Source organism: Orcinus orca, chromosome 4 (assembly GCF_937001465.1).
Source record: "Orcinus orca chromosome 4, mOrcOrc1.1, whole genome shotgun sequence".
Classification (NCBI taxonomy): Eukaryota; Metazoa; Chordata; class Mammalia; order Artiodactyla; family Delphinidae; genus Orcinus; species Orcinus orca.
The window spans coordinates 34,521,511-34,536,381 of NC_064562.1; the positions used below are offsets into that span (position 1 = coordinate 34,521,511).

The window sequence follows — 14,871 nt, forward strand, 5'->3', positions numbered from 1 at the left end:
TACCCATTTTCTAAATGCATTGTTTGATTGTTTTACTTTTGACTTCTGAGAGTTCTTTTTATATTCTAGATACAGGTCTTTTGTCAAATATGTGGTTTGCAAGTATTTAATCTGTAATTTATCTTTTCATTTTCTAACGGGGTCTCCCACCACCCCTATGTTGAGGTATGATTGACAAACAAAATCGTACAATATTGAAAGTGTACAATGTGATGATTTGATATACATTTAATGGGGTTTTCTTGAATAGCAGAAGTATTAAATTTTGAAGAGGTTCCATTTATCAGCTTTTCCTTTTATGGATTGTGCTTTTGGTATCAAAGTTAAGAACTCTTTGCCAGGTCCTAGGTCTTGAAATAATAAATTAATCTTCTGTTTTTTCAAAAACTTTTATAGTTTTACATTTTACATTTAAGTTCATGATCCATTTTGTGTTAGTTTTTGTATACCATGTAAGGTTTAGATTTTTTTGTTTTGCCTATAGGATATTCAGTTGTTCCAGCACCATTTGTTGAAAAGGCCATCCCTACTCCATCATGTTGCTTTTACATCTTTGTAAAAAATGAGCTGGGTTCATTTCTGAGTTCTGTATTCCATTCCATCAAGCTATGTGTCTATCCCACAGTACCATACTGTGTTGATTACAGAAGCTCTAAAGTAAGCCTTAATATTAGGAAGAATGATTTTTCTTGCTTTATTCTTTTTCATAATTATTCTGGCTACTCTAGGGTCTTTCCCTTTCAATACAAATTTTAGAATAATGTTGTCCATATTTACAAAGAAGCTTGCTGAGATTTTGATAGAAATTACATTAAACCCTTAGATCAGTTTGAAGAGAGTTGACATCTTCACCATGTTGAGTCTTTCAATTTATGAACATGGTATGTCTCTCCAATTATTTAGGTCTTTTTTGATGTCTTTCATCAGTATTTTGTAATTTTCAGCATACAGAACCCATACATGCTCTGTTACGTTTATACCTAAATATTTTAATTTCTTTGGAGCAGTTGTAAATGGTATTGTGATTTTGTTTTGATTTCTACTTGTTTGTTGTTAGTATATATAAATACAATTGATTTTGTATGTCAATCTTGTATCCTAGCTCCTATCCATTCCTAGTTTGCCAAGAGATTTTATCATGAATAGGTATTGAATTTTGTCAAATGCTTTTTCTTCTGCATCAATTGACACGATTGTATGATTTTTTTCTTTAACTTGTTGACATGGTGGATTACATTTATTTTTGAATATTGAAACAGCCTTGCATACCTTGAATAAATCCAGTGTGTTTGTAGTATATTATTCTTTTTACACATTGCTGGATTTGATTTGCTAATATTTTGTAGAGGATTTTTGTGTCTAAATTCATTAAAGATATTGGTCTATAGTTTTCTTTTTTTGTCCTTTATTTGGTTTTGGTATTAAGGCAATACTAAGCTCATAAAATGAGTTGGGAAGCATTCCCTCCTCTTCTATTTTCTGGAAGAGATTATGTAAAACTGGTGTCAATTATTCTTTAAGTGTTTGGCAAAATTCTCTAGTGACACTTTCTGGGCCTAGAGATTTTGATTTTTAGTATTATTTTAATGTGAACTTATCTGTACCCATAAGAACAAATGGAACCCAGGAAGACTGTGTTCAGGAAAGTCTGGAGAACTTTGGGTCTCAGTTAATATTGTATGTCACATGTGTATATGACACATTAGCCTGTGTTTTTCTTGAGAGTAGCCATGTATGTTGGTCATTGTTGGGACCTCAGCACCTAGGACAGCACCTGGCACATAGTAGGTGTTCAATGTAAGATTGCTGAATAATTGAAACGACTCTCAGCACTCTGCTGCAGATGGGAAGCCTGATGCTGTTAGAGGGCAGCATGGAGGCACCCAAATCTTCTTTGGGGGTAGAAAAATCTTTTGGGAAGAAGGGAGGAGTAGATAGTACTTATGGTTCCATTTTTTTCCTCTTATTTGCCTAAGCTGCTTCCAAGCAGGCCGCGATCAGCCATACCACCTACAGCAACCCAATGTGCTCAAGAATTTGAAGAGCATGGGGTTGCTGGTGGGGCAGCAGAGTGTGTCGGGGTAGGACTAAGGTTGGTTGCAGACTGGTGTTCCTTCCTGTTCTGGGTGCCTCCTTACAGAGAAACAAGCTCTGAGAATTCCACCTTAAAACAGACGATGAACAAGAGATGAGAATGTATTGAGATTAAGCATAACTTATAGAGTAATAATTCTTAATTATTTATTGATGAGTAGTCTCAGGCTTGCAGAAACTATTGACTGGCCTAGGTCTCTCTGAATTTCGAAAGCTACACCAAGGTGCTTGCCACTTGAACTGCAGTTTCTAGTCTGTTAAGTGGTTTGTTCTGACATCCCTTAGATTATACGGTTATAGATTTCCTGCCAGAGCTACATTTGTGTGTGGGTGTACAAGAAAGCACATGCATGCATGAGGAAGTGCATAGGTTTTTAGATATTGCTACTGGGGAGCCAGTTAATGACAGTAAGTTCTTGTGCTTTGCACATTTCATGGTATAGCAGAATGTCTGGGTTGTTAAATTAATAATTATTATTACTCTCTACTGGGACATCTTGGGACAGTTAAATTCTTTGTTTTTTTCTTCTAACACTATCTGTATTAACTGCTATTTTTATCAATAGATTTTTTTTTTAGCACCTATCCATCTGCATTATTCTCTGGACAATCATGGACAACTATAAGAAATATTTTATTATGCTCACTTGCTCTTTGTTTCTAAGCTAAATGTGAATTCATTTGTTTGTAATTTGAGGATGTGGGGATTTTATTGATTATAAAGGCAATGGACCTTTTGCCAGGTTTATTTGTAGTGTCTAGAACAGTACCTTCAGCACGATAATTGCACAATGTTGATTCGTCAATATGTAAAACTGATGATAAATACTTAATTTCTAGGGCTCTGTCCTATTAGAAAATATTCTGGTACAACTCAGTGAAAGTTTTCTCCTTGCACGCACCTTTACCTGAGTTCGACCTGAACCAAACATTCTATTTTCTACCTGAGTTAATCCACTCTCTCCTTTATGCCATCCCTGGGCATGTGCATACCTCCCTCTTAACACAGCATGTTGGAATTATTTGTTTGCATGCCTCTCTCTCTTACTGGATTGAGAGTTCCTTTTGGGAAGGATCCGTCTATCCTTAGTGCCTAACACAATTTCTAACTCTAGAATAGAAGCTGAAGGAGGGCAGGATCACTGTGCATCCACCACCTAGAACAGCGCCTGGCATGTGGGTAAGCACTCACTACCCATTATTGAGTGAATACATCAATGGTGATAGTTGGTGCTCAGAAAATCTTTGCTGAGTTAATGAATTAATGTGTATTTGTGCAACAAGTTTCATGGGCAAAAATCACATTGTTTCATAATCCAGAGGCAGTGACTGCACGCCGGATACATATGCCTGGACTTGCTTTCCAAGGTGACCCCTCCCGCCATCAAGAACATTGAAAACCTGGTAGTAAACAATATTTGAAAGGTAAAAAATCAAATTATCATTTGATGACAGAATAGGGAATGAAGACTGGAGGATGCTGTTAGATAAAATGGATCTTTTTTAACTCTATGAATTTCAGTGCACGTGGACAGAGCCTTTGAACACTTAGGAAATGTTGTCCCAAAAGTCTTATAAATGTGTTCTTGTACACAACTCATTTCTCAGGTTATTTAGGAAAGGGAAGAGGAGTTACATGTGTAGTAGATGTGTAGTTTTTATATCTCTAAACTTTCCTGATCTCCTATTTGGGGCATTTTAGCAGTTTATTAACAGGTCATGAATCATCTTAGGAAACTCAGAAATCCAATGTCTTCTGATGGCTTGCTTTCTTTTTACAATAATGGGTGAACATTTGTGTTTTTATCTGCCTATGAAAGAAATCTAATAGTTGAAAAACTAATTAAGAATACAGCCATGAGGGCTTCCCTGGTGGCGCAGTGGTTGAGAGTCCGCCTGCCGATGCAGGGGACACGGGTTCGTGTCCCGGTCTGGGAAGATCCCACATGCCGCGGAGCGGCTGGGCCCGTGAGCCATGGCCGCTGAGCCTGCGCGTCCGGAGCCTGTGCTCCGCAACGGGAGAGGCCACAACAGTGAGAGGCCTGCATACCGCAAAAGAAGAAAAAAAGAAAAAGAATACAGCCATGATTATTTCAAAAATGAGCCATATATATATATTTGAATCATCATGCAAAAGAAAACAATAAAACAGAATGAAAAATGAACCAAAAACCTACCTGCTCTGTCCAAACATGTCTCATTGGCTTATAGGCTTGCCAAAGATGGGAACAAGATGTGTGTGTGGGGATTGGAAAGTCCATAGAGAGGCCCATAAGGCAGGATGCAGGCACGGGAGTGATGCCTCTGCTACTTCTTTACAAAGCGACCAAAGGAGACTGTGTCTGGCATTAACGAGCTCTCCAGAGCTGGAGAGTTTGCAACCCTTAACACCGCCAGGTGGCTTTTGTTTTGATTGGAAAGGGGACATTCAGACAGGTCAGTTTCTTCCAAATTGTTTCTTTCCACTACTTTTGCATGTGTTGTACCTATTTTCACTTTCTATTTCCTAAATCCTTGGTCTACTTTCTTTTGTCTTTTATCTTGTCTCTCTGTCTCTCTCTCTCTCCTTTTCCAGGGTTCCTAGCTTCCTGTTTCAAATGTTTACAATGAGTAATGGTCTTGATCATGAGTGTCCCTCTTCCAGTCCATGCGTGCCTTTTAGGAAGAGGGCTGTGCCATGAGTTTGTGGAATTGGTGAGAAGCAGAGTCAGGTGGTAATCCAGAGAAAGATGAAAGGAACTGTGCAGCTCAGGTAGGCAGAGGGCTCTATTGACTTTTGGAGCTAGAAGAGCTGAAGCGCTGTAGAGAGATCATGGCTGTATGTTCAGGAAACTTTTAAACTAAATCAACAAAATGCTATCAGATAAAGTCTTCACACGAACACCACTAAAAATTTCAAATTTGCTGAGGACACTCTGTTGTTCTCATGTATTACCTGTCCTTATACTTCATGTAACTTATCAGTTGTAAATATATAATTGTAATTGTGGTTGTTTTCTTTCACCCTCTCATGTAAATGCCATGAGAACAAGGACTGATGTACATGTCCACAGCACTTAGAACAGGGCCAGGCATGCAGCAGATGCCCAATGAGTATTTGTTGAATAGATGAGTGCCACCCTGTTCCTATAATCCATCCTGGATTAAATAGAAGATAGAATTTGTCATCTGAAAGGCCTGAGTTTTAGCTCTGACTCTACCTTGTGGCAGTGGGTCCACGCCGCCTAACCCCTCTGAGCCTGTTTCCTCGTGTGTTTAATAGAATTTCTCTGGAGGCTCCTAAAATAGAACAACGAAGCGTTTGGATGGAAGCTTTGCGGATGGATGCCCTTCTCACCTTCATGCTGTTTTTTCACCATCCCTTCCGTACCCTCTGCCTTCCAATGGCTACTCTTCAAATCATGGCTCTGTTTAGCTGAGTTGAAGTGGGGAAAGAATGAACATTTTTGCAATGATGATTCTTTTTCATTATAAAAATCTGCAGAAATGAAAAGCACAACTGTCAAGCTTGTGAACCGTAGGCTAAGACTAGTGTCCCCACGATCTGCCGCGGGACTGCTGAGACCAGACAATAGCCTGCCCATCCCCGTCTCCCAGCAGGGTCCGCAGTGGTAAAACCTGAGTGAGATGGGAGGCAGGAGTGGGTGATGGGAGGTGTGGGGAAATGCACTTTCTGAGTCACAGAGGAAATGGGCACTTCAAACTGCGGGAAGGCTGGGCCTCAAGACAAAGGAGGTGACAGCTCTTGTTCAGCTCCCTTCCCAGTTCCTCCCACGAAGAAGACAAGACACAAGACCAGGAGTTGGTAAAGCAGGAGGTAAAGTTTATATACAAGAATATAATGTTTATCTGAAATATTTACAGTGTTGGTTAAAGCAGTATTTTTACAACTTTTTCAGGTCAACTACTATGTATATTACAGGTAAGCTACAATGGTTTAATTTGCAAAATTAAGTAAAAAAAGCTTAAAGTACTCGGGTCAATCATAACATCAGTCTGTCTTGCCCTTTATTTGAAGAACTCATGCTACGGTGGTTAATGTGGTTTTTATAAATGGAAGTACTCTACCTGGAAATGCAAAATGCAATACATGCTAGAGTTGTAAGTTCCCAACAGGGATGTAAAATGACAGGTGAATCGTTATAAGACTTAGGTGCTGAGTGTCAGGCTGGAGCTGAGAGAGAAGTTGAGATAACAGCCAGCTTTATCTCAACTGGGTTTTGGACCCACAACAGAAAAGTGAAAGTTTGGGCCACATAGGAAAGTAAAGCTATTTGCACATTATGGCAACCTCAGCAGAAAGTGAAACTCGGTTGACCCAAACCAAACAACCAAAAAAAAATAAAACCCAAGTCACAGTTGCACGTATTCAAAACTAGCTTTTCAGTGAGCTATTTTAAAACTTCATAAAAATCTTCGTGATTTTATTAGTTGGAAGATTTCTACAAGATTTGGGTGGGTTTTTCCTTTATGTGGAAACAACTATTTGTTCCTGAGGCCTCCTGGGGCCTTATAACTCAGAAAATGCCAGGGGTGCAAACGTGCAAAAGACAGGGGAGAGCCGCTCCAGGCTGGGGCTGGAGCTGCAGGGACTGTGCTTGGGAAATGAGTGTTGAGGTCCCACAGCAGAAGTGGAAAGGGTCAGCAGAGCCCGGGGGATGGCCCCGGGACTAGCACTGCAGCTTGCGGATGCTGCGGGAGATGCGCTTGAACTCTCTCTGCCCCTTCTGCCACCGCTTCACAGAGGTGATGACTAGCTCTCCGCCCAGTTTCTGCCCCATGACCAGGTAGGGCGCATTGATGTCATTCATCTCCTCGCACGTGCACTGCAGGCTGTCTTTGAGCCACAGCACCGACTTCTTCAGGTCCCTCTCGGACACACCGTTCAGCTTGTAAATGGTCTTGCTCTTGGTCTCCAGGATGATTTTGGTATCTCTGTTGATGTAGGTGATCTCCTTCACTTTTATTTTCAGTGCTACGAAGACAAGAGAGGACAGAGTGATAAGGAGGGAACACATCCCACTGCATATTTGTGACTCGGCTTGGGAGAGGGAAGAAGAGCTTCCCAGGGCCGATGGGACTGTCAGGGGCTGCGGGTAGGGGGTTGGGAGCTGAGGGCAGCAGGTGGCTCCATTTCTAAAGCCTCAAAGGGTTTGTCAGGCACTTTGTTTCAAACCAGCCATCCTTTAAAAACTCTCTTTGCGGGGACTCAATTGACTTTTCTTCCTTGCCCTTGTGTTCTTGTGTTTGTACGTAGGCTGCCTGTGGTGTGTGCTCTCCTTGACAAATGACTTTCCCTATTGGAAACTTCAGCATGAAAAGAAATGCCTGACTCTTAGGTGAAACACGATCCTTCTGTGGCCGTAAACGTTAAACTCAATTTATTACGTCGGAGAGGTTTTTGGACAAACCTGTAAGGAAATTATATCACAAAATCATTGTTTTCTAAAGAACAAACTACAAGGAAGGAGAATTGATCTTACAGCTGCATTTGATTTGGTAAAGTAACTCAGAAAAAACAGCCAAGACGCTTTTTAAGAGCACAACATGTTTAGCTGTAAAAGTGTTTTTCTGAAGACCTCATCCTCATATGCTATCATTTGCCCGTCCAAGGCCAAGGCGTTTACAGATCATATATGTACTGTTTCCAAGATGAATATGTAGACTCATTAGAATGCTAAGACCAAACGTAAGTGGTTTACGATAAAAGACACATTTTATAGTCATGAACAGTATGCTTTGGGAAAGACAACCCTACAAACATACATGCTGGAGTTAAATTTCAAGACCCCATGAGGCAGGGAAAGGATAGAATTTTAAGGTTGGAAGGGATCATCCAGTTAAAATCTCCTCTTGGTACACAAAGAATCTGAAATCCAGAGAAGTTTAGTGACGTAACATGAGGTCACCCAGTTAGGCTGTGCCCTGGCTGAGTCTAATTCTCAGAACTCTGGTCCCCAAACCTCCTCCTGTAACACCACTGTGATCTCTTAGGCAGAGTATCAAGTTTCTTGTCCTGGTTGGTGCATTAATATGCCCACTGTAATGTGTCTTCAGACCCTTGGTGACATTAACAATTGTTCCATAGAGATGACATGCAGGTGTGACTTCCTGACTCTGATGGAGCTTAATGCATGGTTTAAATTAGTAATAGAGGAAGAGGTTTTTTGTGTGTATATCACTGTTCTGGAAATTTCTTCCTCTTTCTTTCTCTCTCAGAAGGAGAACTTGACTAAGCATGGCTTTTCTAGTCAACCAGGACATGGCTGAGGCTCAAGCAGGTAAATCAAGGATACTGGGACTTGGCCAACCATTGTTTGTCTGATATGCATCTGGGCTCTAGTACTGAGTTCTCAGGGTTTATCATGAGATAAGCCACATGGCAATGTCACATGGTCCTATGGCCTCTGCCTAAGGGCTGGGAGTGGGGAAGGTATATGGTGGGAGAAGTGATTGTAATGTTACCTGGGAGCCTCATCCAAAGCACAGACAGAGCATGTGTGAGATTTTGCCTGGTCAAATTAGACACTCTTGAGCTCCAAATGTCAGAAGAACCATCACTTTTAACAAGGGGGGAGACTTATTACTCATCTTTCTCTAGCTATGAAATAACCAATTTTGTAAGAGCTTACCATGGGAAAACTTCAGACATTTCCTCCCTGGGTTTTCAGCTGGGACCAAATAGAGGGAATCAAAGCCCTCAAATAACTTTTCTTGCCCTGCAAGATGTGAACGGGGATGCCACACATGGCAGGAGGCAGGGGTGTTGATACTGTCTGCTCCAACAATAGGCTGCATACAGAGGCAGGCAGTTCTGGGCTATTCTTTCTTCACCAGTACTTTTCCCACTGTAATAAGGAGGTCTTCTCCATCCTCCCTGTACTCCAAGTGCAGTGGGGAGAGTGTCACGCTTTCATGGATGATTCAGATTTCTACCCTTGTTCCTTCTACCCTGTCATTACTCCCCCAGAGTACAGAGGCGATGTGGAGAACCACCTATAAACCAGTATAACACGCACCCCCTACAATTTAGGTTCATTATCCCCTTTGGGACAAACTGAATGTGGAGAAATAGAAAACAAAGCTTGTGAGGTATCTGCATGTGTGATACCTTAAGTGTAATGACTTCCATGTTGTTTGGAAAGGCTCTCTCCTCTAAGGAGAGAGAACGTTGAACACACACACACACACACACACACACACACACACATTTCTTTGGCCCAGGTCTTGATACAGCATTCTTAGGAAGGAGGTCTTCCTTAAGGTAAGCCACAAAGCAGGCAGGTAATGTGTGTGTGCACGTGTGCTCTAATTTCAACTTTTATGGAGCTCCACTGAACTTTTTCATGGAAGTCAGGAGAGTGATCTGTACTAAATCTAGTGCAAAGGCCATAACTTGTCAGAAGAAAATGATATTTTATATACATTTTTATATAAACTTTATTAAAATTATATTAAAAAATTCTGTCCTTAATCCAATCCTGTAGCATGGAAGCTAAGAATCGTGTTTTGGGCAAGGCTCTGCAGCTTTAGGGCTGCTGCTGCCAACATGCCTGGCCCTCTCCTGCTTTGAGAGTTGTATGTATTAGAATATAGACATTTGAAACCCTATCATCCATCTGTGGCTCTCACTGAGGGGAAGGACTGGCTAGGACTCAGAGTTACCTCCTTCCTTTCCCCTTCCTCAGCTGTTTGAATCTTCTCCTATAGCTACGGCTGTCCCAGGACCTGCTAAGGTGAAGCCCAGGACCCTTCCTGCAAGAGACCTGGGGTTGTAAGGGGCAGCGATTGGGTGGTTTCCAGTTTCAGGGACCTGGCCAGGTCTGAGATTTCTGGGCTGGCAAGCTGTAAGGAGAGGGTGGGAGGGCAGTCCTCCACAGTGGGCGCTGGAGTGATTTCTCTGTCTCCAGGACTTAGTTGAGTATGTAGAAGTGTTCATACAGATCTGTTACAGTCTGTTATTGTTTGCTAGAACAGGGACCACATCTGTTTACCAGTAAATTCAACCTTCTGCCTGAATAAATACTTTTAAATACCAACCCCTCAAACACACCCAAAAGTGCCTGCTCTTGGAATGGGAGGAAAACACGAATGTCTCAGGTGTCTCGGCAAAGTTCCTGGCCACCCCCAACTCCTCCCCCAACACAGCACTGATCTGTGTCTAGCTGGCTCCTCTGCTCCCCTTGGAGGGCTGAGGACACAGATGAGGTGCTGCTGGAGCTCTGGGTGGACAGTCTCCAACCCTCCTTCCTCTTATAGTTCTTTCTTAAGGGGAATGACCCGCACGCCGTGGAACTTGGGTAACATACCTCGCACATTATTTACTGTCCTCCAGAACCTTGTCATCACGGCACCTTGCATGTATCTTGCCAAGGTAAACTCCTAGCTTTATTGTTTCTTCTTTTTAAATTTAAGGAAACTCTCCCCGACATCTTATTAACCAGTACCTTGGATATACTCACTGATGGTGGAACATGGGAAGCAGAGCATCACGGGTTACGAATAACGTAAAAATATTTGTTTGGCACTGGAGTAAATTTCAATTTTTGGCCAACTCCATGCCTTGAATCTGTTTTGCTGAGGCTAATATTTACATGTTCCCATCCGCTTAGACACATGTTAAGTGACTAAAAGAGAACATGGTCCAAGATTATGCTTGTTGGCAAGAAAAAGCCATAGTGAAATGAAAAACGTGCCATCGGAAATTCATAATTTGATTATTGCTTAACAGAGCAATGACTCTCACCTAAAAAGATACAACTCGATACAAGATAGTTACATAGGGAGGAAACTAGGATAACACAGATGATTAGCTCAAGGAAAGATGAGCTGTGATGATATGTTACCCAAACTTTATCTAGTAACATCTTAAGGAATTGTACCTTTAAGTTGTACTGGGCAATAAAACTTCTGTTGTTGGTGGTGTATTACTTACCAAAATCATTTTTACAAAGAGTTTCCATTATGTCGTTGTCATCTTCGTTTTTATTTTTGCAGGCTTCGCATACCTTTGGAGCTAGAAATGTGAAAAGTTAGTAAGTTTGCTTAAAACGAAACAGCAGGTGGCATTTCTAAACAACTCACAGGGGTTTATTCAGGCAAGAGTAGCAATTGTCCTGTAAGACCCCAGCTTCTGCCTCATTTATGAAAGAGGGACCACTCATTCCTAAGAGAGTCTCCCATGCCTCCCATCTTTTTGACAGGCAAAAATGCCCACATGCTGTGTTCCATGTATGACGACTCCCCAAGCAAGTGGAGTGTGCAGGTGCAGCCACGGGTAACTGAGACAGGCTGCAGCTTTTCACTCTTCCTCCCACTCCTGGGACACACTCGGTCTCTGAAAAAGTTAGTCCCAAAGCCTCTCTGAGGAGAAAGCACCAAAAGACCCTTAAGGGACTTTGGAAAACTAGCAACCACAAACTACGGCCAGAAGATCGTCTTTCTCAGCTGCAGGCCACTGGTGCAGCCTGGCCTCTGCTGGGCTCTTCAGCTGACCTGTCTCTCGGGGGAGTCATTTCAAGATATTTTCAGGTCTGGACAGGGCGGGGTGGCTAGCACTGTAAGGCTCACATCTGGGTTCTTCCCCCTTGGAAGCACACCTTGCTAATGACTATAGCCTGCTCTAAATGGTTCTGTATCACCTCGTGCTTTCTGCCAAGTTTGTGCTTGAGTTAAGCAGCATTTATTTCACTGTTATCTTCATCCCTGGTGCAGATTCTTCTTGCCTCTCTTTGCCTGTTTCAAACTCTCGAAAACAAACAGACAAAACAACAGCAACAACAAAACCCAAACAAACAAAAACCCAAAGCTTCTCCTGAAGCCAGTGAAAATCTGACCAAACCCAGGAAGGCGCACTAGCACAATCATGAGAGAGCCTGCTAAAGGCTCCTCTAAAAGAGTCTGATTCCTTGGGAAAAGGGAAAAAAGAAAACATTCATTTTCTCCCACTTATAAATGTACTAATGCTGTCTTTAAAATTTAGGTGAAATTTCATTAATATGAAATTGCATTTTCGCAGGGAAAAAAGAACTATATGACTCATTTTAGAAGTTATTTATCAAATAGGAAAAAGCACAGAGCAGATTTTGAAACACGTCAACTTTTATTTTGAAGGGAGAAATGACTTTTTCGAGAAATGTAATATATAATGTTGGTGGGACTGTGAAAAACAAAAACAAAAGCAACACACATAAAACTGCCCTTAACTCCTCTGTCTCAAACAAAATGAAACTTTTCCAATTAGGAGCTCTAGGAGTGTATATAAAATGTTACTAACCTGTGTTGGTTGGTCTGTGGTATATGTTGGACAAATGTTTGAAATATGCCAAACATTTGCAATAAATTATAAATCTAACCAATAAGATGATTGCAAACTCACGGTGCCTGCCAGGAAAGATTGCTAAGCAACTTTGCATTTTCTTTAACTAATGATGGCTGTAGGAAAACAATTAGAGATGGAAAGGGAGATGCTGGTGGAGCCCTGAAAGGGATTAGGAAGCCCCCTTTCCATCCCGGGGGAACCTAAATCAGCTCAGACACATTGTATATGTTTTCCTTTCAGGAAGACTATCAAGCGCCCATGAGGTTTTCATTGCTTTGATGGTTTCTGCACAGGAACTCCCCCCTATTTTCTAAAAAACTTGGGAAACTCTCTTTTGCACGATTTTCTCCAGTTAATTAAAACCACTCCTAAGATAAAAGCTGATTAGTGATAGAAAAATGATTCCTGGAGATTCCCTTTGTGCCCTCTTTCTTGGACCTCTGGGCAGTTAACAACCAATGCTCAATTTTCAACACGCATGAGCCAGTCCTGCTTTTTATTTACAAAGCCTAAATCGGCAAAGAACAGAGAGTGCCTTAAAAGACTATCTGTTTGCACATTTTGGCGATCGTGCCTGTAGGGGATGTCCCTGTGCCTAGAATCCTGCCCAGTGGTAAGAACGTGCTGCGTGAGGCTGAGGCCAGCGTGCTCTGGCCAGGGTGCTCACCGCCAACTCCTCCTAGCAGGACCACTTCCAACACTCTCAATTGCGGCCCCCGTGCTAGCATCTTCACAAAGAATTGTACATATATCTACACGGGAAAGATCTCTTCCAGTTCTACGTTTTCTCCCCCCACCCCCCTTTTAAACTGTCCCTAAGAAAGAGCAACTGGTACAACTCGGGAAGGGAATGAGAGACTTGGGTGTGTGTTTGGGCGGGGGGGTATCTCAGATTTGTCACGATGGCACACCAGGGCAAGGAGAGCGTCTGCCCTGCCCGGGACTGGCACCCCCGGCGGGGAAGCATCGGGATGGGGGGTGGGGGCCGCGAGAACACCCCCGGAAAGTCTTAGCAGAGCTGGTCGGGGGGGTGTAATAAGGAGGAGGGCTTACCTTCCTCGGTGGCCGGCAGGAGGTGGTCGCTGCTAGCGAGGGGGATGCAGAGGTCGTTGTCCTGGGGGAAACGGTCGCACTCAAGCATGTCGGGCCAGGGGAAGCCGAAGGCGGACATGACCGGAGCGCAGCGGTCCTTCACCTGCACGCAGAGCGAGTGGCACGGCTGGATGGTTTCGTCCAGGTCATCGAGGCAGACGGGGGCGAAGAGCGAGCAGAGGAACTTCTTGGTGTCCGGGTGGCACTGCTTCATGACCAGCGGGATCCAGGCGCCCGCCTGCTCCAGCACCTCCTTCATGGTCTCGTGGCCCAGCAGGTTGGGCAGCCGCATGTTCTGGTACTCTATGCCGTGGCACAGCTGCAGGTTGGCCGGGATGGGCTTACAGTTGCTGCGCTTGTAGGAGAAGTCAGGCTGGCCGAAGAAGAGCCCGCGCGCGAAGCCCAAGCAGCAGTGCGAGGCGAGGACGAGCAGCAGCAGCGACCCGGGACCCTGCGGCATCGTGGGCGCGCTACCCCCGGTGGGGCGGAGGGAGCCAAGGCGGGGAAGCGCGAGACGGCAGGGGCCGGGAGCTCTTTCCGGCCCGCTCGTTGCGCTCGGCGCGGCTCGGGGCCTGGGAAGCGGGCGGTGGGAACGCCGGGACGCCGGACGCGCGGACTGTGGCGGCGAGGTGCTGTGCGTTCGGCTCCGCGCAGCAAGTCCGCGCTTAGCTCCAGGGGGCTCCGACCCGGGCGAGCAGAGTGAGCCACTGCTGGGGCCCGGCCAGCGTTTTCTTGGCCTTTTTTATGCAAATCTGGAGGTGGGGGGAGCGAGGGAGGAGCCAGTGGAGAGTAATCCGAGAAGGTTTGGTCACTATTCTCTGGGTCTGGTTTTCCGTTGAGAATGCCCCTCACGCGCTCCCTGGAAGGAAATTCTGGCTGCGCCCCACCGACCCCCGTTCCCCCCGCCCCACAGGATGCTGCCAAGCGCGCGCTCTAGGACTGCTGTAAACAACAAACAAATAGACCAGCCTGGCAGCTCTGCCCCAACAGTGGGCGTGCGGAGCACGGGCTGCGGGAGATAGGGGGACGTGACCAGCGGCCTTGTCGTCAGGTCCCTGAGGGAACGCGCTCCGCCCCAGCGAGGCCCGGGCGTGGGTTTGTTTCACCCCAGCACGAAGTTTCTGCTCGAGCCCCGGGTCTGCGGGGCGGAACTGCGTTCCAGGCAGTAGCGAGCCAGCAGCCGGCAGGCTCTTTGTGCCCCTGGCCCGCGCCCGGGACCTGCCCGCCCGAGGCCGTCTCGGCCCGGTTGCTCTCCTCTCGGATCCCCAGCCACGGTTCCCAGCCTGGCCCAACCCGTACAGTGACTCCCGCCTGCCCTTTCAAATATCAGAATTTATATAAGTAGAGTCGTATGAGCAAAACTT

At 44.4% G+C, this 14,871-nt stretch overlaps 1 protein-coding gene across 1 annotated transcript; it reads right to left on the reverse strand.

Annotated features, from left to right (window-relative positions):
• Positions 1 to 5,896: 5,896 nt before the first annotated feature.
• On the reverse strand, positions 5,897 to 14,341 carry SFRP2 (secreted frizzled related protein 2). The gene is made up of 3 exons (XM_004263644.3): positions 13,469 to 14,341; positions 11,030 to 11,110; positions 5,897 to 7,069 (listed from the first exon to the last, which is right to left on the reverse strand). The coding sequence occupies exons 1-3, from the start codon at positions 13,965 to 13,967 to the stop codon at positions 6,765 to 6,767; spliced, it is 885 nt and encodes a 294-aa protein (XP_004263692.1). The 5' UTR covers positions 13,968 to 14,341; the 3' UTR covers positions 5,897 to 6,764.
• Positions 14,342 to 14,871: the final 530 nt, after the last annotated feature.